Source organism: Takifugu rubripes, chromosome 22, assembly GCF_901000725.2.
Source record: "Takifugu rubripes chromosome 22, fTakRub1.2, whole genome shotgun sequence".
In the NCBI taxonomy this organism is placed as follows: Eukaryota; Metazoa; Chordata; class Actinopteri; order Tetraodontiformes; family Tetraodontidae; genus Takifugu; species Takifugu rubripes.
The window spans coordinates 14,857,466-14,879,624 of NC_042306.1; the positions used below are offsets into that span (position 1 = coordinate 14,857,466).

Here is a 22,159-nt window from a genome sequence, read left to right on the forward strand (position 1 = left end):
CACGTGAGAGATTCAGTCTGAGATCATCCGGCTTCTCTCGTTAGATGGTGGATGATTAGCGTGGATCAAATATCAAATCTAACACCAGGATACAGATTTCAATCCCATCATGCCAAGAAAACAAAACAAACGTCTCAGTTTTCCCGACATGTCGATCTTTGATCTTTCCAGCAGCGGGAAAATAAATAGACAAACAACATTTGGCATAAAATGAGCCAAGAAAGGTTGTGTTTGGCACAGAGCTAAAGAGCTAAAAGGGCTTAATTGTTACTCATTGTTTGTCACCATGAGGGGGGGGGGGGGTCACTGGGGGTCGGTATAGGATCTAACCTGCGAACGTTGGTGTCAACTGTCCGTTTGTGGGTTCAGAGCTGCTACCAGCTCAGCAGCAACAGTTTCCTCAGCTGCAGGTTGAAGTCCTTGTAATGAAAATGGAACATTAAGGCCCAACCTCTTAATCTGCAGTTCTCATCCAGCCCCTGAAAGTAGGCAGGAGAGAAAGGAGGAAAGGGAAGGATCCAGTTGGAAGTGCTGCATTAATTATAGACAAAAAGAACTACAAAAGAGGTCCTGGGCTTTGAAGATACTGAGTGCTAAATGTCACCCGCAGCCTTTGAAGCTGTCGACTGCTTTTGTCTCTCGCGCCTCCTCGACATGAAACGCGGAGCAGTGGAAAGACATTTCAACTCGGGGGTGGACACCTTCATCAGAGGGGGACCATGTGATATGAAGCTACAACCGACTGCGATCGGACGCCATGCGAACGTTATCCCGCCGACTGCCCGCCGGGGTGTTTAACCAGCCCAGCGCTTGAGCCACGCTGACAGAAAAATCTATTTTTTTTTATTTAGGAATAAATAAATGTGCGAATAGTGTTTAAACAGAAATGATTTATACTGTCCTTATCATTTGTCCTACCGCACAATGTTAACAACAGCGTTATCTGAATACCGCAGATTTATATAGAGTTTAATCCTATTTAGATTCTGATCTCAATACAAAAATGCTGTAGTTTTACAGCGCAGGCAGCAGGGTAAAAACTGACATCCTTCAAACTAATCAGCAACATTCCCGTTTTCTTTTCCTGGAAATGAAGAAACTTACTGTTGATCAGCGGTTTAGCCGTCTGCTGTTAGCTGGCTAGCTTTAGCGACGCCAACAGCTACAAGCACGTGAGCTGAGCTGGCAGCAGAGGGATGAGCAGACTGTTGCTTTGGAAATGGAGACTGTGTGAACCGTCATGAGGATCCTGTGTCTCATCTGAAGAACCCACATGAGACAAGACGGCAGATCCCAAGGAAGACGAATTTAACCGTTTTCCCTTGAGGATTAAGGCTCTCTGAGGAACAAGATGGAGGTGTTTTTAAAGACATCAGCCAGCCAGCAACAAGAGCAACACATCCCAGATTTAGGGAGGGATGGAACCAAGCTCAGAAATCCTCCTGGGGGTTCCTCAGGTTCCTCTCTTTGTGCAGCTTCTACAAAACTGGATTTTTAAAGCGGTTAAAAAAAGGAGCCAGTCTGCTGTGGAGCCACTGGTGTCACGACTGTAGATGTTCTCAGTGTAGACGTTTCCAGACGACCGGCATCGCTGATGAGATCCCTCCGATCAGATCAGCACAAACACAAGAAGCAGTAAACTACAAAACCAGTTCTCAACAGTGGTTACACAGGAAGCGGCAACACGAGCCATTAAAGATCTATTAATTCTATTTGTGCTGTCAAAAATCCCCGATTTGCGCGGCAGAAATATGCAGAGCCTGAATAATCTGTTTAACCGCTGACAGCAGCTTTTTATAGGCAGAAGAACCTTCGTGACAGGCAGGTTACACGTTCCCAAATATCAATCACAAAGCCAGCCGTGGCCGATTCGCTAAACTACCAGCGTTATCCCGGCTTAGTTCCTAAAATATTGATCTAATTCGCTGGCGACGACGCATGATCCCGAATTCATCTGGAAGCGCTCCTCAATGCTCGCCAGCGCCGGCGGAGGAGCGCGCAAATCTCAAGCCGTCACTGCGCTCTTTTCACCCTTGTTCTCTGCACGAGAAGAAGAAATCACAGGGACGGAGGCTGAGGCAGACTGGGAGAAATCAAGGCTGAGGGGGCGAACTGGAGTGCAGTTCTAATCAAGGCCTGCATCTTCAAGGGGGGCCAATCAACGCGGCGGTGTCTCTACATCTCATCAGCCTTCGCCGCGTCCAGGCGGCCTCCTCACGCCGCCGAGAGCGAGCGAGCAACAGGCGGCTTCACTCAGGAGTGCGTAATAACCGTGGCGGGGGGACACGACCCATCCGGACAGCCAGAGAAGCAGCGGAGAGTTGTCATGGCGATGGAGGCGTAAAAACAACAGTGGGAGCAGGAGTGCAGGTCAGCAGCATCAGGAGCCTCCATCCGTGCTCCCTGCTGATGGACCCAGCCCCCGATGGGCCGGTCCCACCGTCCCTGCTGGGCCGGAGCAAACGTGCTCGGAATTCTTGGGTGGACGTCCACAAAAACAGCCACACCAAGCGGTTTTTCCCGACAGCGAGTTTGTCGTTAGTCTGTCTTCATTAAGCCGAAGCAGGTCTGTGGTGGAGATGAAGCCGCCTCTCTAAAGGAACGTCTTTGTCCCCAGCTTGTGTTTGAGCTGATACCCTCCTGTCAACAGACAGAGATCCCTCTCCTTTAATACATTAGTCCTTTTATAATATTGCGATATTATACGTCATATTCCAGGGCAGAAAGGAAGCATAAAGAATGTGGAAACCTGGTAATTAGTGGCAACCATCAGAAGGACACCATTATTAAATGTGAGGATATTAAGAAAATTCAATAAGATCCTTTTCCTCTCCTCCAATGCAGTTTAAAAAAATGTATATTAAATTATTTAAACTCTGTGCTAACAAGTTTTGTGAGAGGTCAAAGTCTGTTCTTCCCTTCACTGGGATTACAAAGTTAGTGGGACATAAATTATAGGTACTGCAGTAGAATTTAAATTAGATTATCAATAAAATATGAAGCCAGGAGACACCTCGACACTGCCCCGTGGTTTCAGCTGTGACAGTGCTAATATGGCCACACAACCACGTATAACTTGCACATAAATTTGTGTCTGATTTCTGTTTAGTTTTATGCAGCAGTGGGACAAAATATTGGGAAAATGACATCATTAAATGACATTTGAAACGGAAACAAGTCAATCTAATGATTGGATGAAGTCAGAATTCTGCCTGGTTACTGGTGCGGTGTTAATGGGTTTCACAAGCTTAATGGAGGCGAGGCGCGAAGCTCTGGTGCCGCCTCCAACCCTGGTCCTGCAGGTGCCACCAACCCTGGTCCTGCAGGTGCCACCAACCCTGGTCCTCCAGGTGCCACCAACACTGGTCCTCCAGGTGCCACCAACCCTGGTCCTCCAGGTGCCACCACCAACACTGGTCCTCCAGGTGCCACCAACCCTGGTCCTCCAGGTGCCACCACCAACCCTGGTCCTCCAGGTGCCACCAACCCTGGTCCTCCATGTGCCCTGGTCCTCCAGGTGCCACCAACCCTGGTCCTCCAGGTGCCACCAACACTGGTCCTCCAGGTGCCACCAACCCTGGTCCTCCAGGTGCCACCAACACTGGTCCTCCAGGTGCCACCAACCCTGGTCCTGCAGGTGCCACCAACCCTGGTCCTCCAGGTGCCACCAACCCTGGTCCTCCAGGTGCCACCAACCCTGGTCCTCCAGGTGCCACCACCAACCCTGGTCCTCCAGGTGCCACCAACCCTGGTCCTCCAGGTGCCACCAACCCTGGTCCTCCAGGTGCCACCAACAGCTCGTGCTTGACGTCACCGGCAAGGCTGAGAACTCCTTGATTTCATGGAAACAGCAGACGAGCGGGCCCGATGAGCTGCGGGTGACCGTCGGACCCTGGAATGTTGCCATCTGTGGGGGGTCTGCGACCCCACGGCGACCATCAGGAGCTCTGGCAGGCTCCTGCCAGCTGTGGGAGAGGGCGGCAGGGGTTGGCAACGGTGGCGAGCCCACGTCACCGCCGGGGAAATCAGGCCGGCTGAGTGGCTGGCGAGGTTGGCTGAAGGATCACATGACGCCACTCTGCATACGCGAGCTCAGCGCGCACCCCCTGCGCCCTCCCCACCCTCACAACCCTCCTCCACACCTGACGGCAGGACTCACAGATGCTCGCAAGGCTCCTGAGACCAGGGCGCAGCTTCTGGTTCTCTGATGTCAGACCAAAATAACCACAGGTGATCCTGCATCAGTGGGTGGGGGGGGGGGCTCAGATGAGGCATCTTGTAATTTACAGAAATGCCTCCAGTTCTGCTCCGACGCTGTTTTTAATGACAGGTGAGGAGATAAACACACTCCCGCACTTGTGGGTCTCACCCTGTGTTGATTCTTCTCTTTAGCAACGGATGAGAGAAACTTCAAATTGATTAGCCTTCAGAGTGAGATTACAACTGATTAGCGGAGCGACTGGAACGAACTGGAATGGATCTGCCGAGTGCTGGTGGCAGGACGAGGCAGCGGGACGGAACCCGGCACAAGCGCGGCTTCCGCTGCAATCAGAGGGAACAGTTGCTGTTGTTCCACGCAGCGACGGCGATGATGGAATCAGCTGGTGGCGTCACTGGCCGCAGCCCGATGGAGACGCTGATGGAGGAGACAATGAGTCGGCGAGAAGGTCAGGAGACGGCAATCTGACGGACGCTTCTGGAAAACAGAGGCATCGGGAGCAAGGAAACATGACGCAATCAAGAAAAGCCAACGACGCCGTCATCTGGAGCGTCCCAGCTCCTGCTGGGAGAAATCACTCGAGTCCTCCCTGGACACGCCTGATAAGACAGTCGGCCCAAGGCCGCCACTCCTGCCCACCAAGTCAGGATCCGGGAGAATTTAGTCCTGCATTTGCTTCTATAGGAACCCTAAGCAGAGGTAAATTCCCCCCTTAAAAGATAGTAAACGACAAGACAACATAACAGTGATTGCAATTTCCAGACATGCAATTTAGGAGCAAATGGTGATGGCGGTGTAATGACGACAGCTTCTGAAAGGCGGTGTCGGGAAGGCACTCTGCAGCTCGGAGAGAGAACTTTAAATTGTCCGTAATCACAGGATCTGAGCGGGTGCGAGCCGCCAAAGTCACAAGAAGACGCGCGGCACGCTCCCGGATTGCAGCATTACTTAGGCATAATTATGTATACATTCCCTGGCTTTGTCATGACACGCAAACACACGCGGAGAGAAGAGAACGAAGAAGGACTCGGCTCCGTCTGAGGTCCGTGGCCTTGCACATCAATAACCGGGCGAAGCGAGGTGGATGAAAGACATTACTTTGACCTAAAGAGCTCAGTAATTACATTTGGCATTTTGACAAGTGTTTAGCTGCAGTGAAGGTCAGTCCTGTCAGCGCACGAGATCTATGCTAATCCGCTCACACGCAAAATGAGGAGATGGAGATCAGGGAAGGAAAAGCAAAGGCCTCCGTGCCTTTGTAAAAGTATCCAAGAGCCTTCCTCCTCGGAGGCACCGGGAATGTTTGAAGGCTCCACAGCACGCAGGTATCAGCTGTCAGAAATGAGCCAAGCTTCCTGTAAAGGAGCTAAACCGGACATCACGCCAATAGAACGTAGTCTGCCAGAGGACCACACCACCACGTAACGAGCAACTAATGGAAAGTAGGACTCCGCAGCACTCTTCAGGCCACGCCCCTTTTCCGTTTCTCAGGTCAGTTACAAATTGAAATAACGTTTCCTCCAGCAAAATATCAAATCATACGTGATTGTTTAGGGTGAATTAAAGACACCTTCCAGAGCTTTTCATGGATTTTCCATTAGCTAGGATGTTAATTAAGGATTCACTGTTTAACTGATCGCGACCAGGAAATTAGCGACACGCCAACAGTCCAATCGGACGCACCATCGGCTCCCTGCGCCGCCAGCCTCTGTCCGCCACCGTCGGGGAGAGGCGGCAGCAGCAGGGAAGACTGTCCCACCCTCCCAAAGATCCCCAGAGTGGACATGTGAGGCCAGATTAGCATGTATGCAAAAGCAAGCTGCTGGGTCAGATGAAGAGACCGTGTGTGGAGGCTAGCTCAGCTGCCCCCTTCCTGCTTTAAGTGCTAATTGAGCTGCCCGCTGTCCTGACCCTGACCCTCGGCCTATTCACAGGGTCCCGTTCTCACGGCCGTGACGCACCGCTGGAAGCAGCCTCTGGGTCCTCCGCCCACCCTCGTCCGAACAATAAGGGTCAGCACCTTCCTGCCTACCATCTTGACATCCACCCCCAGATTTGACAATGGCCCCCCCGGTGGCACGGAGCTACTCATAATGGTTGGACGTGGGTGACAGAAGTGGTGGCGTGGAATCTGGCTGGCCTGGCTGCATGAAGCGGACCTTCCGGCACCAGGGCCAGGTCACAAGAGGGGAAGCGTGCATGTACTCAAGATTAATTTATGTAGCCCAGACTTGAAATGTAGCTTTTATGTTCGAAAACATGGCGGCTGCCGAGAGTTGAACAGCAACGTTTGTCCATTCCTTCCACCCGTTTACTCACAAGACCCACACAGAGGACCAAAATAAATCCAATCATTTCATCTAGTCACTTTTTCAGGAGCATTTAACCAAAACCCACCAGTTGAGGCGAACGTCTGAGCCCTGAGCAGCAATAAACGATGATCAAATGATGTCATTACGACCGACACGTAAAGGTTAACGTTTCGGGAAAAACGCTATAAACCTCGACCGGGGGGGAGAGATGACGGTGCTGGAGACTCTGGGATGGATTGATCGTCTAGTTAATATGACAAACGACACTTAGAAGATGGACTCCCGACGCTGGTGCACTTTAGCTGAGAGGAGATCTCTCATTTAGAACATATTCTATCAAAGGTTTGCTTTAAGAACAAGTGAGGATTCCTTCAAAACAACTGAAAAGCCTGGGCACCATCTATGCTGTGTGTGTGTGTGTGTGTGTGTGTGTGTGTGTGTGTGTGTGTGTGTGTGTGTGTGTGTGTGTCAGAGTCACTAGTCAATGTGTTTATTTGGGGGGAATAAATATTTCAGCCCTGGACTGTCAGCCCAGAGAGAACTTTCCTGATATTGACTGGGCCAGAACCCACACACACACACACACACACACTCACACACTCACACACTCACACACACACACACACACACACACACACACACACACACACACACACACACAGACACACAGACACACACACACACACACATCTGAGGATGAACCCCATTTAATCACATCACAGCCATTCTGCTGGGTTTCTTCATGTATGGAGCCAAAATTAACTCAAAATTGAATAAAGAAGTTCATAAAAATTAAATTGATTAAGTTCATTATGATGAAATATGTCCTGTTATCAAATATAACAGTGTGAAAGACGTAAATGTGTAAAGACGAACATGCAGTATTCATGCGGGACATTTTAATTCATATTTTACTTAATACACTAATTAGAACTGTCAACATTAATATGTTAATGAGGGTGATTCATGTTTGGCATTAATTTCTTCGAACAGAATTAATGCACGTGTGATCCAAAGCTCCGACGTTGCAGTGGACAGCGTGAGCGGAGGGGGCGGAGCCATATCAAACATAATAAAACAACACGCTGCTGGATGGGGGTAAATACAGGAAGAGGTCAGCAGTGATCAGGTGCTCTCACACGTGCATCAAACTAAAGTAGCAGAACCTAAAGGCTCAAGGGTGGGTTCTGGGAAGTCCACGGAGGACGTGGGGTCAGTTTAGCAGCCCCCTCAGGTGCAGGAACTGGGCCCTAATGGCTCCGCTTTCTCCGTCACGATCAACAGGCCACCTACCTGCCACGTTGGCCACATCTGCGGTGCTGACGTTCTGAGGGTTCGGCCTCACGCTGAAGGTCACGGCTGGGCCCTTCACCCTGCACACACACACACACACACACACTTCAGGGAAGGCTTCAGACAGGAGAAGCTGGGTTGGTTTTCAGCTCTGCTTGTTAAAGCTTCGCCTTTCGAGGCGGCTGAAAACCCCCCGACGCTGCTGAAATCCCCCTCGAAACAGCGGGACGACCTCTTGAATTCCAATACCACGACGTTTAATCACACTGGCGAATGCAGAGAGAGGGAGGAGACGTCAGCAGGAGGATCCTCAGGAGGGATATGATACGTTTCCGTGCTGAGGGTGATTGTGACTCCCGCTGAAGAATCGAGGCTGACAGAAGTCGGGGCCGCGAGGACGTGAAGAGAAAGGTCGGACAGGACGTTTGTCTACGTGTTTTAGGAGGAGCTTTGTCACCGAGGGAGCTGGGAGAGAAACTGGGTGGTCAGAGGAGGAGTCGTTAATGTGATTAACCTTTTGTTTTTCCTGCTCTAATTCAGACTAAAGCTGAGCAGGAAGATACACGACAGAGTTCCCCTCTGGGAAGGATTGTGCAGGAAGTGACGGCTACCGTAACACGACCAGAAAATATGGCGCCGTCACTAATGGAGATCGTGCTCGTGTGAACCAACTTGAAAACGAGGTTTTCTGGGATTTGTGCATTTTACTGGCAGGTTTTCTGTTGGGTGTGATGTGTGTGATGTGTGTGTTGGGCCATGAGGGCGGTGTTAGCAGGCTAATGGCAGCCGCAGTGGTATCGCTACATTTAGCCACATTCTCTTCCAGTATTCCACAAAAACATGTCCGGCGCCAAAATGACCACAATCAACGCTACACTGACGGCCGAATCAGTGATATTCTCCCCTCCGGATGAAGGGCGTTCTCATCATTAATCAGCTGTTTGGAAGAACACGCCACGGCTTAGCAGAAGCCTTTATTCAAACCTTTGGGTTAGCTTTTGTTCTGTGGGATTTTAATTGGGTTTGTTCTGTCCCCGGGTCAGCATATCGAAGAAAAACAAGACCGGCTCCCAACCTACAGCACTGAACCTCTAACATTTACTGCAATAACAAAATAATTAGATGGGTCAAATAAATCATCTCCGGGGGAAATTCAGCGAAGCCGAGCGAGTAAAAATACTAACGACTGCTCGTTTACAAGCTACATCCGCACATTGCAAACAGCCACAATGACAAAAGCAGCACGTCTCCCTCCAGCTCCTGCGCTCCTGCCCATTATTCTCCTGCCACGACGGAGGCCGATAGATTTGTCACATCTGTGAAGTGATTCATCAGCCGGTGATGGAGAAGTCGGTGTGCGACGGAGAGGGAGAAATCGCTCACGTCGAGTCGATCACACGTCCGTCTGCCGGGCGACTCCTTCACTTAAACCTCGTCTGAGAACCTCGTGACACAGTCTGTGACTTTATCAGATTTACCATCAGAAAACACGAGCACTAAATGGAATTTGGTTCAGAGCAAGAGCAGAACCTCAGGTGCAAATTACAGCGGGAATTAGTTTGCACATAATTGTGTTAAAAACCTTCATAAGCACCTCACAGGTATGCTACCAAACTGTTTACTGACGTTCCATCTTTGCTCTTGGAGTTGTAGTTTTTCCTGTTCCCTTATATTTCCATGCATTACGGATGAACGGAGGGAATAAGGCTTGGCTCTAAATGGTTTACTCTAAAACTAAAAACTACTACAAACACAATTTTCCCCAATAAATTGTGGTCGAGGAAAGACTGTTGAAGCTTCTATCAAGTAGCTGACTTTTAATAACTGGGTCTTTTTTCATGTAAAGATGGGCCTGAATAAAAACAGGGCTTTTATGTTCCGTCCATCCCATCATACATCCAATCCAGGCTCGTGTTCTCCCCCTAGTGGCCGCACCTTGATATGACCCCTCACCACAGACAGACATTACATCACCTTCATGCTCCTGATTCAAATGAAGAAAAAAAAAACACAGTCTACCCTCGGTGACGGTTACAAAACAGCCATCATTATTCGCCGGCCCACTACACTCAAGGGCTTGACGAAGACGCCCACAGCAGCGCTTCCCTCCCACCCCCGCCATCGCCCCCAAACGCCGCTGGCCCACAGCAGCGGGCTACCAACATTCCCAGGGCCATTTTATTGAAAGCTCATGTCAGTATTATCTAATCAGTATTGAATTGTTCCAAAGGAAATGTGAGTCACACTCAAGTCTGTGTGTGTGTGTGTGTGTGTGTGCGTGTGTGTGTGTGTGTGAGCCAACATTTATGATTCATTTCTCCCATTATGGAAGTTTAGGTTCTCGCTGGCTCGCTCAGGTGGAGCTGCTGTCAGATAAGGGAACATCTGTGTTTATCTCCAGTGGCTCAGATTCGCTCCAGTTGTGAAATTCTTTGTTGGTTTTCGTATCAGTGCTGTGCTGGTTGTGTTGCTACAGCTCACAGCAGGAGGCCGAGATGGAGTCACGAAACAATCCTCAACCATAAACTGGCCACAGCGATGCTGGAATAGAGGCGATTATTTTAGTTATTCATTGACTTTCCTGATTAGAGGCTGCATAATGGTGCATTTTCAAATGTTTTAAATAGGCGTACTATTATTAGCGGAAAGAAAATGTATAGCGTTAGCAAGAGGGAAGCTTTCTTAAAAAGCATTTTAAGGATATTTTATCAAACACATCAGTAGCCATTTATGTTCTTCGGCTTTAAATTTCATCGCACTGTCGCTGAAGTAGCATCATTTCGAAGGAGAGAAAAAGAAAAGAAGGAAGACAGTAGCCAGCTGTTTGAGGGGCAGTAAAACCCAGAGGCATGCTGGGTAAATCAGAACAGTCACTGTGTCGCTGTGAAGCTTTTGTCTCTGGGTTGATTTAATCTGGTGGAGCTCGCTGCAGCCACCTCGGTGCTGAGGAGCCGCGGCGCCCTGCGAAAGTAGCGTGGCGCTCCTGACAAATTGTCTAGGCGGCTCCCCCTGCTGGGCTTTCACTGCGCTCGCAACAAAAGAAAGCCCTGCTCTTCTCCTTCTGTGTTTGTCTGACACTCCTCAGCTCTCTCAGCCTCCGAACCATCACTCTCCCAGCGGAGAACCCTCCGCTTTCATTCCCCGGATCCAGCGAACAAAAACAAAAGGTGCATTAGACCAGAGCAGACCACCCAGGAACCGGCGAGAACAACAGAGCTGGATGAACCCTCCACTTCAGAAGCATTTTTTGTGTGACAGCCAAAGAAAAAGCAGCCCGCCACCAAGAGCGTAGTTCCAGAGAGAAGAAGACGAAAGTGATGATGATGTTTTGAAGCTAAAACCTGAAAACAGTTGGCAGGAAAGGAGTCATCAATCTTCTCCTTCATTATCAGAATTTGAGCTGAGTTCATTAGCGGCCGTCATCTGCAATCCCTCCACACACAGAGGAAACATGAACATCTGCACCAGCAGAGGAGCAAATTAAGAGCTGTGCGCCAGTGAAAATCTTGAAGTGCGACACACTTTAAGGGAATTTGACCATGTGCACAGTAATGACAGTTCTACTGTTACAGTAAACTGTTCACATACAGACAATACACCTAAATTTAACTTATCTAACACAAAGAGTCTGTTTAAAGGCAGTGTTTGGCCCGTTTGATCCGACATGTTTAAAAAAATAAACGGCAGAGAAGCTCGAGCGGCTCCCGAACAGCTTCAGCGAGCACAGGGCGCCCACTCGAGCCTACGAGCAGAAGATAGCTTTAAAAGCAGACGGTGAGTCATTTACAGATCGGGACGAGCTCGTCTCTCCGATAGGTGATAGGTCCACATGCCCACAGTCATTTTCCCAGCGCAAAACAACCACCGTTTCACAAGGCGCGTCTAAAAAACACACTCGTTCTTGTTTATGACCATATCAGAAAGCCTACTTTATGGGGACTCATCTGTGGCTCAAGAGCATTATCGTAAAACCCACATATCAAGGTCAAAGGGCAGTTTGGTTATATGGTTTGAGGATATATATCTTTGTGTGTGTGTGTGTGTGTGTGTGTGTGTGTGTTTATGTGTAATGGTGCTCCATCACACAGGTGGACGAATTCACTGTTTGCATGGAAAACCTACAGTAGGAAATTCAATTCAAATAGAAAAGGAAAGATGAGGGAGAAAAAGCTGGATTACAAACCAGAGCTCAGCAAAGTCGGTCATTTGGATTTTAGCCATGCGAGCCAGAATCTCCATCATGTGAAGACCTTCATCCGTCTGGAGCCCACTGGTGACGAGGAGGGGGAAAAAGAGAGTGAGAAGGTTTGAGGAAAAACAGGAATGAGAGACAATTGAAATAGCAGCAGGTTCTCCTGGCATTCGAGCTTCCCAAGTTTCTTTCTTTACAGGTGTAAGATTAACAGAAGCATCACCGTTCCTACAAGGTTCCCTGGTAACAGGAAGGGACTGGTTAGTCTCCTTCAAGCTAACAGGAAGAGCTAGAAAACAGAAAAAACCTTGTCCATCATCAGGAAACAGTTGCTTAATGATTTAAACTGATTTCTGCTTGTTTAGGGGGTGACTGATAAACTCTATTGAATTCAGATGTGGAAACTGGACTGAAAGCCACATTTCAGTTCAAGGATTTAAAAATGCGCTGAAAGCGGAGTTAATGGAGCAGAAACATCTATTTGCTGCTGCCCTTCAATCAAAAACAAATTTCACCAGCTTCTGAAGTCCAGCCAGCTGACAGAAATGTCAAGAGACACTCCGAAAAGCCCTTGAAGAGCTTTCAGGACAACCTTCAGGTGCCAAAAAGGGAGTCGGGGGCCCTTTCCACCTGCGATTACAGCTCTGACGCGCAGGGTATAAACAGTAACTTTTGATTCTCACTTTGGATCATCGTGTTGGTGTAGTAGGAACATGGAAACGACTGAGTCTTTACTGCGGAGCACACAGGTGAAGATTGTAAAGATTTTACTTAAATTCTACCAAAGTGTTGACGGAAGAAGGGTGACGGCGCCATCGCTGGTCCTGAGACCGGCGGCGCCTTGCTCGGACTCACTCGGTGTCTGTGATGACGTAACCAAAGATGTCGTCCTCGGCCTTCTTCCCGCTGGCTTTGATGTCCAGCTGAAGTTCCGGAACGTGCATGGTCTTCTTGTGCGGCTCCTCGTACACGAGCGAGGCCGGTGGGGGCGCCACTTCCTTGATCCACCCCTCCACCTCCGACACCGCCTCGACTGATTTGGTGGCGTCCTTCTTCTGCACCGCCACTGCGGCCTCGCGGGTGTGACTCTGAACATATTCCAGCCCCACAGGACGACCTCGGGCCGTTTCCTGGGTCACGTCCTTGGGAGTTCTGGGAGACGGAGCGGCGTTGCCGGAGGTCTTATCCAGGTAGGCGAGAAGTTTGCTGAAGAGGGCTCCACTGTCTGCAGTTATCTGAGAGGAAACTTTTTTTTTAGCTTACAGCATATTGCTAGCAAATTTTACAGTTGACAGTGGTGATAAATCAGTTGGAAAAAAGGTGTCGTTAATGAGTTGGGAATTAGAGGTGATTGAAATTCATAAATCCCAGTGAAATGAATCCCCCGTGAAATTAATGAAACTGGTCCATCTTCTGTTCTGTAGAACTCCTCTATTACAAACATTAGCCAAAGTGAGTTATGTCGTTATTCCTCTGTTAGCCTCACAGTCGTGCTAGCTTATACAAATGAAGAATCCGTCAGAGCTCAGGTAGAAACAGCGAAGAGATAAACACAACAAGCACAAAGCTGAAACCTTAAAAGTCTCTCTGGCTTTTCGAAGGAATCTTTGCTGTTCCAACAAGATGTTTGTTTCCTATTACAAAGACATTTTGGGATTTTGTCCTTTTGATCAGGTTTAGATGCAAAAACCAAACCAAGAACCCAACACTGGTGAAAATGGCGTTCACCACCAACGTTACTGGTGTGTGAACGATGTTTGACCTTCTCGTCCCTCCACCTTCACTCGTGTTCTTCCAAACATCAACCTGCTCTTTGACTTTGTCTGCGTGTGAACGCTCACCCTCACGTCTTGGTCCTCCATCTTCCGTTCTGTCGGGACAAACGCGTCAGTCACACACTCTAAAAAAGACCAATAAATGTCTCCATGGCGATGAGCTCCTCTCTGAGCTTCGATAACGTAACTGTGTATAAAGAAAATCACCTTGGCGGTCCGCCGGAGTGACGGGAGGGTTCTCCTGCAATCTCTCCTCTTCCTCATCCTCATCATCTGTCAGCTGACCCCCCAAGTCTCTGGGGCCGGGCCTGACCCGCGCCAGGCCCCGGTTCTGTCCCTGGTCCTGGTCGACCACCTGCAGAGCGTCTACAATCAGGCGGGAGAGCTGGTCCAGATCGTGGGGCGTCAGGTTGTCCACGCTCACATGCTGCCTGTCAACGTTGTGCAGAACCTTCTGGATGAACCTCTCTGGAAAAGAGGTGAGCAGAACACCAGCAGCAGCTGGATTCAGTCCCTTATGATGGATCCGGTTCCTGAAAAACTGCACATTTGGGTCCATTTCTCCGACACTCGAGCTACTTTCTAAGGAATTTCACTATTTCAGCAGGATGAAAATTAAAGAAGAAACTCATCTTCCTCAGAAGATTTTAACTACAAGAACTTCATGACAGGAAGCTGAAACTTAACTTCCCAGTCTGGTCACAAAAACCAGAACCAGAATGTGGACCAAGGACTGTGAACCCACCGTCCACAGACGTCAGCGGGTCCTTGATGGACCCAACTTGAGCCTTTGCTGTCAGGACTGGTCTGGACTTTGAGCTCTCCTCTCTGGGCCCGGATGTTTCCATCCTGTTGTTGAACAGGGGCCTGAGGTGCGACGGGGGCTCCTGCTGCTCCCCCATGGAGAGGTAGCGCCTCAGAGCGGCCAGAAGGAGTTGGCCGTCGGCCTGCATGGCGTGAAGCTGGTGGGACACGGGGCTCTGCTTCTGAAGTGGAGGGAAGGACGGAAGGGCGGAAAAGCTGGAGGGCGTCTGAGTCCTGGAGCGGCGAGAGTCGAAGAGATCGGTCTGGAACGAAAGGAACGCGTGAATGAAGGTGTTCTGGAACAACAGACCTCAGAGACCTCGACGCGTTAATGAGCCAAGAGGAAGAAGCGCGATAAACGTGGAGCTTCTGACGGGGCTTTGGATGCGCGCTCATGTAGGAGCTGCAGCTCCCGTCAGGACGGTGCTGGGAGGCCTCAGAGGCTTCTGCTCCCGTTCAGATATCACACACACGCTTTTAAAAGCCGCAGCGAAAGTTCCGCTTCAAGTCACAGAGATTTCTGCTTCAGCCTTTTAATGGAACATCTAAACAAAACACTTGATGCACGTTAACGGCTTTTAATGCATTTATGTAATCATATTAACGGATCCACCGACTTGACTGAGGGGTCCATTAGCGCCCACGCTGGAGCACAGGAAGAGTGGAATTATCATAACAACGCCTCCATCCTCCAGCCCTGCTGCCCCACACCGCCCCGCACCCCCAGAAGCTGCCTCTGACCCCCCACGGCTGACGGGGAGGGTGATTAATCAGAGGTGTGAACTCCTGAACCCTCTGCTGGTTTTATCTGTCCCATAATGGTCCTGCTGGGAGACGCCATCCGTTAGCGGCTGCAGAGGATGACAGCGACCGCCCGCCGTGAAGGTGTGTGCGTCCGCACACTAACACACCTCCTTTTGTTATTTGGCAGAGGCAGGTGGGGCCGTAGTGGGCGGGGCTACATTCAGACACACAAGCTCAACGGTTCACCTGTTCAGCCTTCCAGAAAGCTGCTTTCAAACCGACCCTGAAGGAACTCCAGATCTTTCACAAAAACTATAAATCTTTCCAGTGAAAGGGGAGTACCCTCGCCTTGCCTCTAGGTGGCGGTACAGACAACAGACGCTGCAATAAAAAGTAGAAAGCTCAGACATTAAACTATATTTGAAAGTTTGTTTCAGAAAGAATAATACTGCTGTGTGACCCTTTGACCCTGTGACCCTGTGACCCTCCCGTTATCTCGGCCTAAACATGTATTCAGACTTTTGTTCTACGTTGGGGAACGAGCTACCTTTCCTGGAGCGCTCAGGCCGAAGGCTGGCGACTTCTTGGGGAGGAGCCCGAGTCTCTGCAGGTACATCTGCAGGTTTCTGCCGAGCTCCACCTCCACCGGCTTCACCCGCTGGTCCACTGGGTCCATCGCGCCGCCCACCGCCCTGGCGAGGAAGGAAATCCTGCGATTTCAACATCTAAATGCACTCAAATGTGAAAATCTAGCAAACCTGATGGGTGAACTGGAATCCAACCTGCCGTCCGTGTCGTAGACGTGTCCGGGTCCGTTCTGCAGCGTTCTGATGGGCGTCCGCCTCAGTTTGGACATCTCACTGGACAGAACCTTCTGAGTGGCTTCATCATCCCAGGTCAAACCTGCAGACAGGGACAATATTTCGTCCCAGAGCAGAATTAGAGCTTTATGCTGAAGTCCTGGAAATCAGGGCGAGAAAATCAAATCACAGATCAAAAATAAAGGAATCGACATAAAGGGTGTTATTTTAACGCAAAGTATCACTATTTAGACTTGGAAAACAACGAATTTGAAGGAATTTCCATTAGAAACAAACAAAAGCAACAACTTTTTTTGTTTTAATCAGCAGGCCCACAAAACGGCAAATATGGGCTCGGACCCTCACGTCTGTCTGACGTGCTTCGCTTTCCTCCTAATATGGATTCTTGGCACCCCAACGTGGACCCAGCGCCAGCGCCAGATGGGATAGCGGAGCTAAACGTTAGCGTGAAAATGGCCAAACGACAACGCGAGCCGACGGCTTTGGCAGATAGAGGAACGCTCCAGGCTGCAGCTCCACCTCACGACGAGGCCGCTGACAGCTGCTAATCACCTGTGTGGTGTTTTCAGAGGGACGTCTCTGATAATGAACGTTACATCTGTCGATTAAGGTTCCCAGCAGCTGTGCGACGTGTCGGTCTAGCAGCGTCAGGATGGATCCGAGGCCGGAACTGGGATTCCTGCCAGGATATTTCAAACCACACAGACAGGAAGCTGCCGGGCCGGTGAAAGAGCCGTTCAGGGGGTTCTTATACATCTGAGGGAACAAGTCATGACACCATTCAATGAGCTGCAGGCTGAATTTCATCCTTTGATAAGGGGCAGCAACATCTTCGTGTTCTGATTTTATTTGACAGCTTTTGGCGCAGTTCACATTTTGACTAAATTATTATTAACAATCCAAATTCATGCCAAAGCATTGCAGAGTTGCTTTTTGGGTTTTTTAAAGATTCCAGATGAGACCACGTGAAGTGATCTTCGCAGGTGAGCCTTGCATCGGTCTCTGGCTCCACCTGGTGGCCGGATGCAGCAACAGCAGATTTAAAAGGTGAAAGAGCTCAGATTCCCTCAACACTCGCCGAGTTGAGCTGATTAAAAGGAAGTTCTGGCTGCTGCATCGATGTTTGATGAGCTTTAAAACTAGAGGTTTGTGAATGCGAAATGTGACTGCAATAACGGCACATTTTTCACAAACTTATATTTTCAGATTTAAATTTCCATTCTTCAAAAGAGATTCAATATTAGCAAACAAAAAGTGCGAAAGGGCCTTAAAAATGCTGTTTCTGGTCCACTTCAGCGCATCGTCAGCAAAGTCCGTGGGAGCAAAGTGAAGACCACGTCCTCATTAAGCAGTTTCATCCACGTGCTAAAAGCCCAGAATTCCTGACTTGGGATCCAGGGAAACTCCCACTTTGAAGGATGGTTTGGCTGGACTGATAGTGCATCCAAATACAGACTCACTCTCTGACCTGCTGATGTGCTTGTGTGGCACCACCACCGCCAGAACTCCTCCATGATCCCCTTCAGTCACTGTTTGGAGAATCTTTGGCCACCTCGACTTTGTCACATCCTCACAGTGCGTTAGCGGACGATGCTGATGGGGTGTCAGTCAGTAGCCCTCACTGAGAGCTTCCTCACTGAGAGCTTCCTCACTGAGAGCTTCCTCAGATAATCCTCCTCTTCTCCAGCTCTGTGATCAGGGCGCCGCGGCTCGTGTGTCCTGAGCTGAGCCACATCCTCACGCTGCTGGATTTGTTTGTCACAGTGAGAGAGCGCGCACTTCCTGTCTCCAGTCGCTACATTACTGCCACCTACTGGACTGGATCAGTCTTGCTTCCAGATCACTAAACAGCCATGGGGCCATCCCATAAACACACATTTAACATCGCTAATTTGGATTCCATAAAGCCTCCGCACATGTTTGCAAAAATATGGAGCCACTAAATGTATCAATGTGTGAGACTCGCAGAGCTCGACCTAAGAGAAACATCAAGTGCCACCACGTGTGACGTCAGTTACCCAGAATTCCCCTCGTCCCCCCTCCCCTAGTGTTCGAGGAGGGGAGACGGCTAAACACCCCCTCTGGTAGCTTGTGCTAGCGTGTGTGTGTGTGTGTGTGTGTGTGTGTACCTCTGTTGGAGAGCTTCTCCAGAAGGATCCTGAAGCGCTGCACTACAGCCGGGGAGACATCGTAGGTGTAAACCTCCGTCAGCGGGTCAGAGTGACACCTCCCAAACATCCCATCTGCCAGCACACAAATATGACATTTAGAGGCAAAACGTCACTTCTGCGTCCCGGCCTGGAGCGTTGAGATGGACCCGGATGGAGCCGCAGCTCCAACTGAGCACCACCTAAACAGGGCTGGTCCCAGACTAACCCACATCCCAGACAGGAACTTCCTGCACAAACCCAACGATGTCACCGTCCGAGAGATCTGATCCTTCTTACGCGGCTTCAAACGTCTCCCGTCCGATTGATAGTCGGCTCTTCTGCTCATGTTTGGTTCCAAAGGCAGAAACGTGCTTCTCCTCAACAACCTGCCAGATCCTCGACACCATCGCTCACCATCGCGTCCATACGGGACGTGGTGGACGTCCCGTATGGACGCTGGTCTGATACCGAGCAGTCTTTTCTCTTTGGCATCAATCAGAACAAAAAAGATGAAAGCAGCTCCATCAGCCATCCCCAAAGCAACTTCTATATTTCCGTGGTTCCATCCTTTCGATATTTTCGATCCAGACATTAAGACATCAGAATTATTCATATTATTATTAATGCAGAAAGATCATCGGTCACGTAAAAATAGAGACGGGCAGAGAGAGAAAGTGGCACCTAAGACATGTGAGAATGTTCAGGTTCTTCACCAGAGGGAATAAAAACACCATTTAGGCACCAAACTGCAGGAGGGCTGAAAGAATTATGGGATGCAAACACACACGTCTTTGTCGATTTGTCAGGGGAAAAGCACATCTGCACTGGACATCTCTGGAGTTTCCACAAGAGCCTCCACACAATCCAAAACAGCTCTTTTCACTCCCAGAATTAAGGGACGCTGCTTGGAGGCTCCTTAACACAGGACTTCAGTTTTACCGGAGCGTGACCTTTGACCCTGAGAGCTGCCAACACATAAAGGTCAAACAAGGTCACAACAGGAAGCTAAAAACCAGACTGGTGTTTTCTCAACAGGCCACAGTGGGACCGATCCCAGCCCAAGAACACAGGAACCTGCCAGCTCCACCACCTGAACCTCCACACGGTCCAAATGTTCCGTTATCTCTGTTGCTGCTTTCACTCAAACCTAAAAGTGGCTCCGGAGCGTCTGCCAGCATTCAAACACTCTGAGATGATTCTCTGCCAGGACTTTTGCTCATTCTGGCTGACTCGCAGCAGGAAGTGTGTGTGGAAACATCACAGCATCTTCAGCTCACACACACAGACGTCTGATGATCAACCTTCATCTTTGTCCAAGAAACAATCTGCAATAATTCAACTAATTTACAAATCATTCGACAATGTTAATGTGTTAATGTGTTAGTGTGTGTGTGTGTGTGTGTTAGTGTGTTTGTGTGTGTGTGTGAGTGGTCAGAGATCTTACCATTGACACAGATCTCATGTGGAGAGCACAGCTCGGTCTCAAACAGGCAACCTGTTCACACAGAAACACAAACACTTAGCACAGTTAGCAGGTAGCAGGTAGCGATAGTAGCATGAAGCTGGGGGCGGCTGACGGTGGGGAGGAAAAGACTAAAATCTTACATCGGAATAGTTGCCATGACCACGAGGTCGCTCTGATTAGGTGTAAAGTGCTGAAACGTGAACAGAACCAGCGATGGAGGGAGACACAGATCAGGTGCAGCATCTCTTCTCATCTTCATATTTCTATCTCAGTGAGGACCAGACCCAAACACACCTTTGACTACACTATGTAAGAACACACACACACACACACACACACACACACACACACACAACAGAAACTCTCCAGAGAGCAACAGGGTTCCAGGGCATCATCTCAAACTGGTGGAACACTGGGATAGCTGTAGCCATGGCAACATCTGCTCATCACAGAGTGCCTTCCGGGGATCAGAGAGCGACAGTCATCTCCTCCCTCATCTCTCATCCACTGTATTTGGACTCCATCGGCTCCTTCTGTGGCCTGGCTTCGGCCATCGGGGGAGGGGTTTGACGAATCCGCAGGCGTTGTGTTCAGTAACACCCGAGGCCGGGCAACAATGTCCAAATGTCCAAATGTCCAGCACCAGAGAAATGGAATCTCAGCAGAAGAGACAGAGGCTCCTTCACATCTGCTACCTCTCCATGACAAGACAGAGCTTCTCCAGCTTCGCCCAAAGCTGCTCGCAATGACATCAAACAAGCTCTGAGGGAGGAACTCCAGCAAACACGTGGGAAGAACGCAGCCAAACGCAACGTCAGCAGAATGGAGAAGCAGCACGGCGGTGTGCCAGACCTGGCCGAGCCAAACCAGGACAGGCGGCGTTAAGGCAGGCGCGTGAGGACAACGTGGCGTTTCTAACGAGGACTGTTGTCACGTTTGACATCAACACTATTTAAATGTGCGCAATGGGTAGAAGAAGTGATCATATGAATGAGCGCAAAAAGCTAAACGGGCTAAACTGGAATGAACCCAGTAAGATGGCGGCTGAACGGGCCGCTTCAGCGCGCCGGCCAAGTGTGAAATAGGCTGGAGCGTTGCGCCGTGGTCCGACACGGAGGAGCAGAATTCCAATCAGCCTCGTCCTGTGGAGCTAAAAGCTAAAAGCAGCCTCCTGGCCGCTGACCTAAAGGCCACTACGTTTCCCAGGATGCCGCGTGTCAGCGCCACCTGCTGGAGCAGCGTTGATTGATCGGCAACACCAAACCGACCCGCTCGCCACGCAGCAGCTGGTAGGAGCAGAGCTTTTCCGGGCTCCGGAGAGATTCTCACCTCCTCGGAGGCAAATTCCCAGCAGATCAGAGAGGGTTTCCTGTCTCGGAGCGTCTGCCCAGCGTGGGCGGCAGCTCTGAGGGGAGCCATCAATCCCGACAACAGGGGGGAAGTGATCGTTCCCAGGGAGTGGCGGCAGAGCGGAGGAGACGGCCACCTGATCGGCTTCTCCCTCATCCTCTTTTCTCTCCTCATCCCTCTCTCCCTTCAGCCTGTTGCAGTCACTCAACCATCTGTTCACATGACGCAGTCCTGATTTCTTCAGCCTCTTCCTTCTTCAGAAGCAGAGAGTGGCCTTTTGCTGCTCATGGAGCCTCCCCGCACACAGGGAACCCTGAGGTGTTCTGGGAAATGCATACATTCCGTGTGACATACGGCGACTCGCCACAGAGACACTCGTGATACTGGAAACGCAGCCCAGAGCATCTGGGTTTCAGACCTGAGGCCAAATCCAGCAAATCTGAAAGCTCAGTTTAACAAGTCACTGAAACTCAGTCAGAGTTGCTCCGACTGTTCCGAATCCGACACGTGCCTCAGCCAGCGGGAGGTCCGGCGTGGACTCCACAGGTTCTCCGTGTATTAAACATTGTGTAGATTAAACATTGATGACTTCAAACATTTCATGAATCTACAAGAACAAAAGATTTACCAGAAAGTTCAAATGTACGGAGAAAAATGGGATTGAAAGGAGTCGCTAAAATTGGTTAAAGATCTTACGCTGTGAAAACCTCCCCAGCAACTCTCCTGCACCCACCAATCAGCACAGATAATGGGTGTTGCCGTGGTTACGGACACGCCAGGCTGCCCAGCAGTGACCTTCTAAGCCCAGGTTAATGATCCGCAGAGCAGATCCGAGCGCTGGGCTGGCGGATCAAAGATCAAAGCAAATGAAAGACAAAACTGACCAATCAAAAAAAGCCGGGTCAGTAAGACATTAAACTAGTGACAGTGTTGATGAAGTGATTTCTGATATAAACCTGATCACAATATGATCAATGGGGCTAAAAACTGTTCACTGAGTAAACATCAAGTTTGGTCCTTCAGTGGTCAGACTG

General features: G+C 49.8%; 1 protein-coding gene across 5 annotated transcripts in view; it reads right to left on the reverse strand.

Annotated features, from left to right (window-relative positions):
• Positions 1-22,159, reverse strand: part of LOC105418581 (receptor-type tyrosine-protein phosphatase N2-like) — a 75,034-nt gene that overhangs the window by 51,273 nt on the left and 1,602 nt on the right. The window contains exons 2-11 of one of the 5 annotated variants that reach the window (XM_029831177.1): positions 19,755-19,805; positions 18,290-18,403; positions 16,122-16,242; positions 15,887-16,031; positions 14,537-14,858; positions 13,999-14,259; positions 13,858-13,916; positions 12,872-13,251; positions 12,008-12,094; positions 7,825-7,904 (exon numbers count right to left, since the gene is read on the reverse strand). In XM_029831177.1, coding sequence (XP_029687037.1) covers positions 7,825-7,904; positions 12,008-12,094; positions 12,872-13,251; positions 13,858-13,916; positions 13,999-14,259; positions 14,537-14,858; positions 15,887-16,031; positions 16,122-16,242; positions 18,290-18,403; positions 19,755-19,805 — 1,620 coding nt within the window. Of the gene's footprint in view, positions 1-7,824; positions 7,905-12,007; positions 12,095-12,871; positions 13,252-13,857; positions 13,917-13,998; positions 14,260-14,536; positions 14,859-15,886; positions 16,050-16,097; positions 16,243-18,289; positions 18,404-19,754; positions 19,806-22,159 lie in introns of all 5 variants that reach the window. The other 4 variants (XM_029831175.1, XM_029831176.1, XM_029831174.1 and 1 more) reach the window with 4 other exon arrangements.